This window comes from Protobothrops mucrosquamatus, unplaced genomic scaffold, assembly GCF_001527695.2.
Source record: "Protobothrops mucrosquamatus isolate PMUCROS unplaced genomic scaffold, P.Mucros_1.0 scaffold78, whole genome shotgun sequence".
Lineage (NCBI taxonomy): Eukaryota > Metazoa > Chordata > Lepidosauria > Squamata > Viperidae > Protobothrops > Protobothrops mucrosquamatus.
Window position 1 is genome coordinate 829,912 of NW_015386455.1, and position 12,694 is coordinate 842,605.

At 37.3% G+C, this 12,694-nt stretch overlaps 1 protein-coding gene across 1 annotated transcript in view; it reads right to left on the minus strand.

Annotated features, from left to right (window-relative positions):
• CLIC5 (chloride intracellular channel 5) overlaps positions 1 to 12,265 on the minus strand; it is a 69,970-nt gene extending 57,705 nt beyond the window's left edge. The window contains exon 1 of the mRNA XM_015812304.1: positions 11,738 to 12,265. Within this exon, the coding sequence (XP_015667790.1) occupies positions 11,738 to 12,166 (429 nt within the window). The 5' untranslated portion in view covers positions 12,167 to 12,265. The remainder of the gene's footprint in view (positions 1 to 11,737) is intronic.
• Between the last annotated feature and the right edge of the window lie 429 nt (positions 12,266 to 12,694).

The window sequence follows — 12,694 nt, forward strand, 5'->3', positions numbered from 1 at the left end:
TAGTCTCCCAATTTAATTCTTTACTCTTTGTCAGAAAAAAGAAATTTGGATATAAAAATATTTCGCAGTTGCGACTTGAGCCTGCTCTATGCCCCTAGTTGGGGGCGGCAAGGCAAGAGATATTGTAAAAAAAAAAAAAAAGAGTAAAACTGCAGTATGGCAGTTGAAAATGTCAAGGTGTTCACAATCAGACCGATCTGTCTGAACTCCCTATATATATATATATATATATCCCATCTAAAATAGCATGGTAAAAAAAATGTAAACATAACTATTAAGAAAGATGATTACAAATCATCATTAGTAAAAATATAGCACATCTCAGTATTTTGAATCAACCCCCAAAAGGCTGTTTGATGGAGAAAACTCCAAGCCTGTTAATCCTGAGGAAGTTGGCCAAGGCCCTTGGGGCTGCAAGTACATACCTTTATACTTGGATATCAGATCCATGACCTTCCTAGCTGCTTAAGGCCTCCTGGGAAATGACAAGTAATTGAGTCTATGCAGTGGCAAATTCATCCTTGAGTGAGGTGGTTGTTCTGCCAGTTCTTAAAGAGATAATGATCTATCCCCTCTTCAAGAAATCATCCCTATATCCAATAGTATTAGACAATCTTTTTTAACCTCAATTACTCTTTTGAGGAAAGGCTGTTCAGAACGTAGTTAGTTTAAAGTTTTAAGGAGCCCAGTAAGAAACTGATTATGTAAACCCTTTTCAGTTGGGTTTCATATTATTTAAATACTAATACACAATCTGAAACTCAGGGAGTCACATGTAACTTCTGGTATGTCATATTTAAAAAAAACTGATCAAACTAACAGTAGTGCTGTCTAAAATGTAAACAGATTATGTTGACCCTTTTCATTCAGGTTTGCCTCATTAAGTTAAAATAGACAACGCTGACCATGTTTATGGATCTCTGGCCAGATCATAATGGGCTAGAGCAGGGATGTCAAGCTGCCAGCCTGTGGGCTGGTTGCATCATGTGGAGACCACGCCCACTCCAGCAAAAAGAGTCACATGACGTGCTGAGTTTGACACCCATGGACTAGAGCAGTGGTAACCAACCTTGGCTCTTTTATGACTCGTGGACTTCAACTCCCAGAATTCCTGAGCCAGCACAGCTGGCTCAGGAATTCTGGGAGTTGAAGTCCACGAGTCATAAAAGAGCCAAGGTTGACTACCCCTGGGCTAGAACATCCAGTCTGATCTTTCTTAATTTCTCAGCGGCTTTCAATGTCCTCAGTCATGGTTTCCTTGTGGACTGATTCCAGGGTCAGGGAGTGTGTTGGCACATATTGCGGTGGTTTTTCTTCCTGCAGGGGCAATTGCAATCAATGGTGGTAGGACAGGAGAGATCTAGTCCTACATTCCTGTTTGCAGGGTCTTAAAACACTCCATACTTTCTCCATTCCTATTTAACATCTACATTAACTTCTGGATGACATCATCTATCAGCATTGGATTAAGTATCATCTCAGCTATATATCTTTATCCCTAGTGAAATAAGTGATCCTGCCAAGGTCTTTTTCTATCTTTAGAGGCTACTCGGGTTTACATGGAGGAGAACAGGCAGTGAGGTCTCCTGAATTGGAAGACTTTTCAATTTTTGGTCTGGACAGAACTGGCACACAAGTCGGCTGTCTTCTTGGGTTTTTGGCTCCTGATAAACAGCAAATGGCAGCCTTGGCAAGAAAATTCTTGCACAAATCCTTGTAAATTAATAAAAGCCCGAGTGGCAGCATTGCAGGCTAACCCTGCCCACAGTCTGGAGTTCAATCCTGATGGGCTCAAGGTTGTCTCAGCCTTGCATCCTTCTGAGGACGGAAAAATGAGGACCCAGATTGTTGGGAGTAATATGCTGACTCTGTAAAGCACTCAGAGAATGGTGTGAAGCATGTGCAGCAGTATATAAGTGTAAGTGCTAAGTGTAAGTGCAATTGCTAAATTGATTGTGCCCATGCCTGGATAAGGAGACTCTTCTCATAGTCATTCATGTCTTTGCTTATCTCCTAACTGAACTGTTACAATGTATTGTACGTGGAACTGTCATTGAACACCATCCAGAAGCTTAACTGAACCACCACATGAATCACTAAGAGCACATCTTGGTACATCAATATAATATCCCGGTTTTATGAATTGTACTCAGTAAGCTTCTGAGTACAATTCAGGCTGCTGAATTCCATCTATACACTCCTCTATCCAAGGACCAGGCTATTTGTGGAACTGCCTTTTTACAATTGTTTTTTATTATCCCACAAAATCTGAAAGCTGAGCATGATTTGTGTCCTCTTTATAAAACAGCGTCATCTTATGAGACTCAGGAGGCAAACCTTCTCTGTTGTAGCACTTGCCCTTTGGAACAGCATAACTCCTGAAATTTGGATGGTCCCACCTATTGGCTTTCCAAAAGACCATGAAGATCTGACTTTTCTCTTGGTATAATTGATCTGCATTGGGTAGAAACTGAATGATTATGGGCTCACATCAGTTACATTATCCTTTTGTTGTGATTGGTTTTCTATATTAGTGCTGATGAGATTTTCAACTTACGTTAGCCATACAGAGATACAATTTGCAAGTTGGGCTTTATAAATTAAAATATAAACTGATAAAAAAAACAAGTAATGCAGGCTGCTAAGACTTTTCATGATTAGCCAATCATGTGTACATGCAGGGAGAGTGCATCAAGAACTAATGGAATTCCCATAGGAAAAGCCAGCTAGGAACAACATCATCAAAGCATTGTTCAGGTCTCTTGAGGATAGGATAAATTTCAAGAGTGAGAAAAGAGTCTCTATTCTCTTCATCTCGTGCATACTTCTTAAAAAAATTGTACTGGAGATCACTGTTCTGCTTTGTTTGTTCTTTGCATGTTCCATTTTCTCATATTACTGCCACTTTTAAGCACAGCTTCTTTTTACTTTTATCCAAAGCAACTGCAGACAGTGAAAAGAGGATAACTTCGCAATTTCTTCATTTGATTAAGATGTTTGTTCAATAGCATACTACCACTTTAATTTGGAATCTATCACTTCTCCCAAAAGAATGTTTTATAAAAATTAAACAATAACCGAAAAGCACATGAATGATTGCTGATGGCAATCATTGATATCTAGGACCTTTATTCAATATCTTGGTTGGTTGCTGATTTTAAGGTTCTATCTAATGATATTATGGAAATAAGTTATTTAAGGTTTGGGGTCTAGTATCACCCTTACATGGATGACATCCAACTTTTCATATCATTCTACACCACCACAAAAACATAGTATATCTTGGCATACTATTCCTACATGTAGTTATTATTAATGAAATGTATAAACAAACTACCTTAGAAATATACTCAATTTGAGTGTACCAGTACTAAAGGTGCTCCCACTTCTGCTTTATTCTGTTGTCCCTTGCTGAACAAGGTAGAAATATCCAGCTCATTTTAATCTCACCAAACGGATCCAAATCAATTCTGTAGTCTGAAAGGCTTTTTAGAAACTGCACAGGTCAAAATGCTTATTACAGGGCTCTATATTTCTTCTGGAATCAGATTTTTAATTAAACAATAATACTAAACAAGAAAATCTTTTAGAATGCTAAGATTCAGCAGTTACCTAAGATCAGTAATTAACTATCTGTTGTTCTTGAGTTCCTCCCTAACAACTCAAGAACTTAAACTGAGCAGTTTTGCATACCCCTGCAAAGTGAAAATACTCCCTATCTCCTAAACCCAAATCACTTACCCTGTATGCTTTTAAGTACCTTGATATGAAACAAACATTTTATTTTGTATGACTGCAGAAGGCTAATTTAAAAGATTTAACTAAATCATCACAAAGGCCCCAATTGGTATCATGCTGAAAGAATGCTGTTTATAGCATAATTTATAAATGTTAATAGAATTCATTTTCAGGTAACTACATCTAAGATGGCAGCTACTTAATCTAGATTTAACAATGCTTATATAGATGATGTGTTACTTTTAGAGGATTCAGTGAAAAAGCATGAATCTTTGTTCCAATGTTGCTCATGTCTAAATTGAAGATCATCTGGATCTGGCTTGTATACATCTAGATGCTAAAAGGATTTGCAAATCTGACTACATTAGAAGCATAGTGTGACATCTTGTATACAATTCAGAAACATGAGTTACGGCCATCAACAGACCATCAATCGAGAATGTCAAACTTTCAAGGAGCTTCATATTTTACCTTTCCTTATCAAATTTCAACTTGTCTATTCATTTACAGTAGCTGCTTCTATTTTTTATTGGTGCCAATTCCTGACTTGTTTCTACAACAACAGTAAATTGTAAAAATATCAGCAAAAAAAAAAGGTTTACCACATTATGGTAATCAATTCTACTTTGGTCAACACATTACTTTCAATGTGGAAAGGAAACAAATAGTGCATTCTCAAGTTACTGTAAGAAATAACTTAATTTAGATAGCCAGGGTATCGCCTATCAATCCAGAACAAAGGTTTAAAATTACACACCACAAATGAATATTAGGGCTTGCTTTTGCAAGAGTTTCATTATAGTTTTTCCTCTACGGAGTAGACAACTGAATATGATCACACCAACTCATTAATAATAAAACAGAGCAGCAGCTCTGGAAGTGGAGTTGTAACATTTTGTTCAAGAAAGCTTTATTGTATCTTATCTTTAAGGCTCTCTCACATTTCTTGAGCCTAAGGTATGGCTTGCTTCAGAGCAAAGATTAATTCTTGGTAAGGTGAGCATGAAACCACATATGTAATTGTCTAATAAATTCACTTTAATAGCAACTTCCCTGTAACAATAGCATATCTTTTACTGGGAGTTCTAAACAGAGGAGATCCAGTGGCTTTCACGCTTTGCAAAACTACTGGGCCACAGGAAAAAAGCCAACAGTGGTAAACATTAAGCCTGTAACAGCATAATGCCTTTTTCCAGCCTCCCTTATTCTTTGAGCAATATACAGTGGCATAGTTCAGAGCAACAGAGAATTTGTGAAGATTGGCCTATCGAGAGCTGCCATATCCTGAGGTTGCATTCAATCTGTGGTGGAAATGAAATGAAGCTTTGCAGAGGCACGAATGGAAAAGGCTACAAAACCTAGGAGATGGAGGCAGAGAACTTATTCTCGTAATTTATTGTATGGCCCAATCTTAATTCTATCTCTGTCGCGGTTTATGAGAAATTCTCAACATTTTAAAAAGGCAATAGCAAAACTCAAAATTAAATCATTTTTATTTATGTTTTAAGAAATAGCCAAAAGTTTGTAAGATCGTTAACATTAAAATTTCACCATCTCATGTGAATTGGGTTTTTTCTATGTAACTTTATTGGATTTTAAAAAAAAATACGGGAATAAAAGATAAAACAAGAAGAAAAAAAACTGAAAAAAGGAAAAGTCAGGAAAAAAGCAAGATAAAAGTACAAAAAGAAAAAAAGAAAATAAATAATTGCTTCCAACTTTGTTTGGTACAGATATAGGTAAAATATATATATCAAATTCTTACTCTAAAGCTCATAATAGTCACGTTATTTTTATAATCCCATATATAAAGTTAATGTAGAAAAATTGATAAGATCATATTGAAGGATGCAGTTAACCAGATTCCCTGTAAAATATTGTAAATAAAGCACCCTACTGTCATGAATACTGTATGAAAGTTGTCTCCACTCTTTATTGTGTATGCATGTGAGGTGGGGAGGCTGATCTTCTGAATTATGGACACAGATTCTCTGCTCGTGTGCATATCATGACAAAGAAGCCACAGGAATGTTGTCAATGTATTAATAAAACAAAATGTCCAAATTAAATGTTTAGAAAATATTTAGTACCAGTAACAGATTCTACCGCAGTAAAAAAACAAAAACCTAACCCATGTCTTTTTTGCTGCTGTTTAACATAACACTTGCAGAGGGCACTGTTTTACTGCTTTAAATGATTGGTCTGAAAAAACAAAGAAATTCAAAGGAGTGGGATGCCTAACCATGAACATTTTTTATACAGTATGGCCAATTTCTCAGTAAATAGTTTATCTGTAACAAGGGTGAGCACGTAGCAAACAGGAGTTGGAAGGAAGGAAGGAAGAAAGGAAGGAAGGAAGGAAGGAAGGAAGGAAGGAAGGAAGGAAGGAAGGAAGGAAGGAAGGAAGGAAGGAAGGAAGGCTTCCTCACAGAAAATGAGCAATAAACAAATACTGAAGTTTTCTTGGAGGATGTACAATCTTGCAAGCTCCAAATTTTGGGGTCAGATCTGAGAGTCAGAGAAGAATTCATTGCTTGGTGCCAAGTTAGGATTTTCATGTATTATTCTTTTAAAAAAACAATACTCTGGAATGGCATATGTTTTAATGAAGAAATTGTACCATGACAGCAGAGAGACACACAGACCTGGGAAGAGAAGGAAGGGAGGTAGGCTGTGCTACCCTCTTAGACATTTTAGATCTTAAATTCCTGGCTGAATGGGCATTCAAGTTTAAAAACCAGCATATCAGTGAAATGTCAAGTGTATGGTAACTGTATGCTAACTCCTCTGATTCCTTTTGAAAGGTGTAGCAATCTGTAGTAGAACTGCAGTTGCATTATAAGAAAGGAAAAATGAAAATTCCTGTGGCTTTCAGGAAATAGGTGGTGACCACCAGGGTCCTAAGATCTGTGTTCTAACTCAGAGGTGCCCAAAAGGTTGGGGACCGGTTCCATGGAGAGAGGTTTTTTCATGGACTGGAGGGGGTATGGTTTTGTGTGCTGCCTGCATCCTACGGATGGGATTTCGCTTGTTTGCACAGACTGATTTCTGGTATGCCGCGGACTGGTGCCAGTCCACGGACCGGGGGTTGGGGATCCCTGTTCTAACTTACTGACCGGCCAAACTCAAAAAGGAACTGAAGCCAAAGCTAGAAATGTCTATTTCTTAGCGTATATTATTAAATAATGTAAACCTTGGAGTAGTAACTAGAAGTAATTTGCTTCCAAGAAATCCCAGAGGAGATGATGATGCAATCCTGAACAAACTAGATAAATAGAAAGATCATTGTCTATCTGACCCTCCTTAACTGGTAATGGTTCTGAATCACACATAGAAAAACCCTAAAGCATTTCAAATAAATATGAAAAATAATCAATTAATTCCAAAGTACTATTGAAGCTTAATTATATATAAAGTGCATCCATAGATATTTTCTACTTGCCAACTTTAACTTAAATTTTAACATGCCACATTAAACCTAGCATGGCTCTTAACAGGAGAAAGGTTGTATACCTTGCTTTAAAGGAAATGAGTGTAAATGGCTTTTTGGATAAGGAGAGGCTATAATGGGAGAGATATGTAAGACTGAATTGGCTTGGAAAATAAACTGAATAATTGTATTAAAAATAAGATAATGTATGAGTCCATTCAAAATAAATAGAAAGAAGCTTGCTCAAAATAAAAGTTGTGATTCTCCATAGGCTTCATGTTAATGCCCAGAATTTTGGTAGTTCAAGTTGGTGTAATGTTAAATAATTTGAAGCAATAGAATTCTTTACTGAAAATAGAAATAAAATTCTTTATTGGCTAAGTGTAATTGGACATACAAGGAATTTGTCTCTGGTGCATAAGCTCTCAGTGCATATAAAAGCAATAAGTGATAAATCATGATCATAGTCATCATAAAAATACATTCATCATAAATCATAAGATACAATACTTAGTGATAGTCATAGGATACTCAATAAGCAATCAACATAAATTATACTAGGATACTAAATAAAACAATATAAATTGTAAGATACAAGCAACAAAGGTATAGTCATAAGGAGATAAGGAGATAAGTAATAGGAAAGATGAGAAGAAGAATAGTAATACCATGTTTCCCCCAAAATAAGACCTGGTCTTTTTTTGTGTGTGTGTCTCCAAAAAATGCACCAGGTCTTTTTTTCAGGGTGTGTGTGTTTTCTTCACAGTCTCACCTCGCTGTGGCAGCATCAACAGCCCCGCCCAGCCTGCCCACTTCTTCTGCAGCCACTTGCCATCACTTGTGCATGTCGACCCCAGCCTCCATTTCGCCATCAGAGGCCTTCAGGAAATGCCTCTGCAGCTGAGAATAGAGCTCCAGATTGACGTGCACGACAACCCCGGCCTTTATTTTGTTGTCAGAGGCCTTCCGGAAAGGCCTCTACAGCCAAGAACCAAGCTACAGATTCAGAAAGTTGCTATTTCCTATCAGTAGTCTTAAATGACTCTAACTTTATAGTCCCTGCTTGTAAAGAATTTCTTCAATATGTACCATCTCCTTTCAAATTAAGCCTACTGATATCTTCCTACTGAAACCATGAAGTCATGGTAATTACTTCATTTCATATTAATGTTATGATATAATATAATTTCTTAAATTAACCTTTGTTTCAAATTAAAATTATACCAGTACCTACCGGCTGCAGTAGGTACTGAGGTGTGCGAAGGAAATGCACCCTATCCACGGGCTAAGGGCAAGACCCTTGAGGGGGCTGAGATGACCAGTGGCGACCAGCTCTCCAACCAAAAAGCCATTTCAAAAAGCACACAGGCAGACAGCAATGCCTCCTGCATGATGGGAGCAGGTTGGGGATAATCTGGCCAGAAGCCAATTATCAATAGTCAATACACCTGCAAGATGTTGGCATTGTCTCTTCCTGACCTCCTACCCCTGTCTAATAATTCCAATACATTAACAAGAAGAAAAAAATCAATGAAACTGTAGGCCCACTAAAGAGAGAAGATGGCAAGGAAATTACAGGCAACAGGGAGAAAGCAGAGCTGCTTAACTCATACTTCGTGTCAGTCTTCACACAAAAAGAAACTATAGCCCAACACACCAAAAAAACCACTGCAAAAGACATACTAGAAATAAAAATTAAAATAAGCAAGAAAATGGTAAGGGAACACCTATCCAACCTTGACAAATACAAATCACACGGACCCGACAGTCTACATCCCAGAGTTCTGACGGACCTGGCCGATGTTATCTCAGAACCGCTGCACCACATCTTTCATAAATCCTGGAGCACCTGGGAAGTACCTAAGGATTGGAAAATGGCTGATGTGGTCCCCATCTTCAAGAAAGGGAAAAAACGGACCCAGGAAACTACAGACCAATCAGTTTAACATCAATACCTGGGAAGATCCTAGAAAAGATAATCAAACAACAGATCTGCAAACAACTAGAAGCAAACAAAGTCATAACTAGTAGCCAGCATGGATTTGTTAAAAAACCAATCTCATCTCATTCTTCGATAAAGTGACTAAACTAATAAACAAGTGAAATGCAGTGGATGTAGTATACTTAGATTTCAGTAAGGCATTTGACAAGGTAGACCACGACCTACTCCTTGGTAAGCTAGGAAAAGATGGAATACACAACATCACTACCAGATGTATCTGTAGCTGGCTAACAAACCGTACTCAACAAGTAATCCTCAATGGCACTACATCCACATGGAGAGAAGTAAGCAGTGGATTACTACAAGGTTCCGTCTCAGGCCCAGTACTCTTCAATATCTTCATAAATGACTTAGATGAGGGAATTGAAGGGAAACTCATCAAATTTGCAGATGACACCAAACTGACAGGAGTAGCCAACACCCCAGAAGACAAACTCAGGATCCAAAAAGATCTTGACAAACTTGAACAATGAGCTCTATCCAACAAAATGAGTTTCAGTGTGGAGAAAAGTAAAGGCAGGAAAAATCAAAGGTACAAATTCAGATTGGGCGAGACCTGGCTTAAAAATAGTAACTGTGAGAGGGACCTTGGAGTCCTAGTGGACGATCGCTTGACTATGAGCCAGCAGTATGCAGCAGCAACCAAAAAAACTAATACAATCCTGGGTTGTATAAACAAAGGCATAGAATCAAGATGACGCAAAGTATTATTACCGGTTTATAAAACCCTAGTAAGACCACACCTGGAATACTGTAGCCAATTTTGGTCACCTTATCACAAAAAGGATGTTGAGAGTTTGGAAAAAATTCAGAGAAGAGCAACTAAGATGATCAAAGACCTGGAGACTAAACATACGAAGAACGGCTATGGGACTTGGGTTTGGCTAGTCTAAAGAAAAGAAAAAATAGGGGAGACATAGCACTATTCCAGTATTTGAGGGGCTGCCACAAAGAAGAGGGGGTCACATTATTCACCAAAGCACCAGAGGGAAGGATGAGACACAATGGTTGGAAACTGATTAAAGAGAGAAGCAACCTGGAATTAAGGAGAAACTTCCTGACAGTGAGGACAATTAACAAGTGGAATAGCTTGCCCCCAGAAATCGTGGGCGCTCCATCACTGGAGATTTTTAAGAACAGATTGGACATTCATCTATCTGAGACAGTATAGATTCTCCTGCTTGAGCAGGGGGCTGGACTAGAAGACCTCCAAGGTCCCTTCCAGCTCTATTCTATTCTAATTGCATATAGGAGCCTCTGATAAGCTCTACTTCAGCAATCTCTGAAAAGCTTAGTCGATATGTAGCCTGGCCTGTAAAATACATTAACTCCTGCTAGAGTAGAAGAGGGAATTATATGCACCAGAAACAGAGTAAAAAACTAGAAAGCACGTTCTTCTATTGTTTGTTATATTCGTAAGTGGAATATGAAAGTTATTTCTCCTTGAACAATTGAATAATCAATCATTAATAATATGATACCACCATATAATATGCAAAATGTTTTGTTCAATGAGTTATTGTTAACTTATTTTACATAATAAACATTGGAGTAGGTGTCTTCTAGCTATTCATGAATTTATGGATATATGATCTTTGAGCAGAGACTCTAATTTGTGAAGCCATTTCATTTTGTATATAAAACATAACCCATGGAAACCTTTGTTTATGTTTAGCAAGTTCAAACTTGTCTCAAGCACCCAGAAACTATTTGTTAGTCTTCTAGTATCTGCAAACAGTCTCTGAATAATGAACTGGTATGACAGAGGACTGTCTAGGTACAGAATGGAATCTTATCTCATAATTATTCCAAAGTAACCAGGAATAAACTGTGCTGCTAAATATCTTTGCTAATAATATTAATATTGTGTCCCTCCAATCCTTACACTGTTTAAAGAGAAATAATCTGAAAAAAAACAATGACTTGTTAATTGCTATAAATGAAACACTTAAAAGTCTTCTAGTCCAACCCCTTGCTCAAGTCAAGCACAAAAATGAATGGCAACAAAGCTGTTTCTACTCAGAGAATAAATGGGAAAACTGATATTCACAACATCCTCTCTTTCCATACAGTGTTGGAGAAAGTACTAGATTGGCTTAAGCACTATAAAGTATATGCTTTTCTCAACAAACTCAGGCAAGGAAAAGGCTATGATAAAGCACAACAATGACCTGAAAGTATGCGTATGAAGCTTGTATAAATATCACAAATTTCTAACATTCTGAAAGTATCTTAAATAAATCAGCAAAATATTCAAAAATATTTTCCACAAATTACTGCATGCTTCCTCAGTGAATCTTATTCCCTGAAAAGCAGATATGGGATTGCAGTTTTCATTAGCTATGGGCAACTGCTGTATCCATTTTGATACTGGATAAGGATGAGACACGCAATATTTTTTATTTGACTGAAGTGGAAAGAACATGCAAAAATGTAGATTAATTCTCCACCAACCAGAAAAGTAAAATTATAATCTTATAATATTGCTTTTCTCCAAATGTTAGGGGAAAGTTATGTTATGTCTGAGACTACATAACTGTATTCATGCCTAGGGAAAAAAAACTTACCTTAACAAGAAGGAAAATCTTATGTTCTTCTTTTGGAAAATTGTTGTTTTCTTCTGAATTATGGCTGAAGGGAAATCTGACGGTATTTCTTGAAGTTTTGAAAATGTCCTCCATAGTCATTGCCCTTTCAAATGCTCTGTCCTCTCTATCTTTGTATTGATTGTCTTCAAGACCATCTTGTGGAGAATCTGTTTCTTCCCCCCTGTCAGAGCCATGCTGAGAGGAACAAGAGTTTTGCTGGCTAAATTCTATGCTGTTCTCACATCTAATGTCCATGTTGTCTAGCATGGCAATTAAACAAGGAGAAGGTGAATCTCCACTGCTCTGATTAGAGACTTGTTCACATTCTCCTTCCTCTAAATTTGGATTTTCATAAAACCTATCTTCCTCCGTTTTTTCATGTGCATTGCTAAGCTCCCCATTTTCCATGACAGACAATTCAATGAATTATCTGTTCCTCTGGGAATTTAAATCAGGCTGCCGATGGTGATAGATAAAAACCCTACTTAAATGCAAGCAGTACTTGTGATATGCTTTCTGAACACATTGTTACACCTGAGAAGTTTCCAACAATCATTTACAAAGAGCTTTAAATCAACAAACGGCATATCCACTTAAGACTTTTTAACCCTTGCACAGTTCAAAGTGTGAGCACTTGTTCTTCAAAATAACTTTCACTCACATATTCTCAGCAGACAGGTGGCAGGGGCAAATTATTTTCCTTAGTTCTCATCTGTTTTTCTAATGGCAAACCTGTGGACCTTTTTCCTCCCAAGGATCACCATTTCTTTTCAAAAAGCACTTTAGAAAAATATTTTTTAGATAATGGATACAAAAGCGTGGTGAACAGTCTGAAAAGATTTTTCTAGTTTTGCCAAGATTGTAAAGCTCAGTCTTCACAAAACCTGAGGAAAGCAGGCACAACATGTGAAATAATGATTCAAATTTAGCTATCAA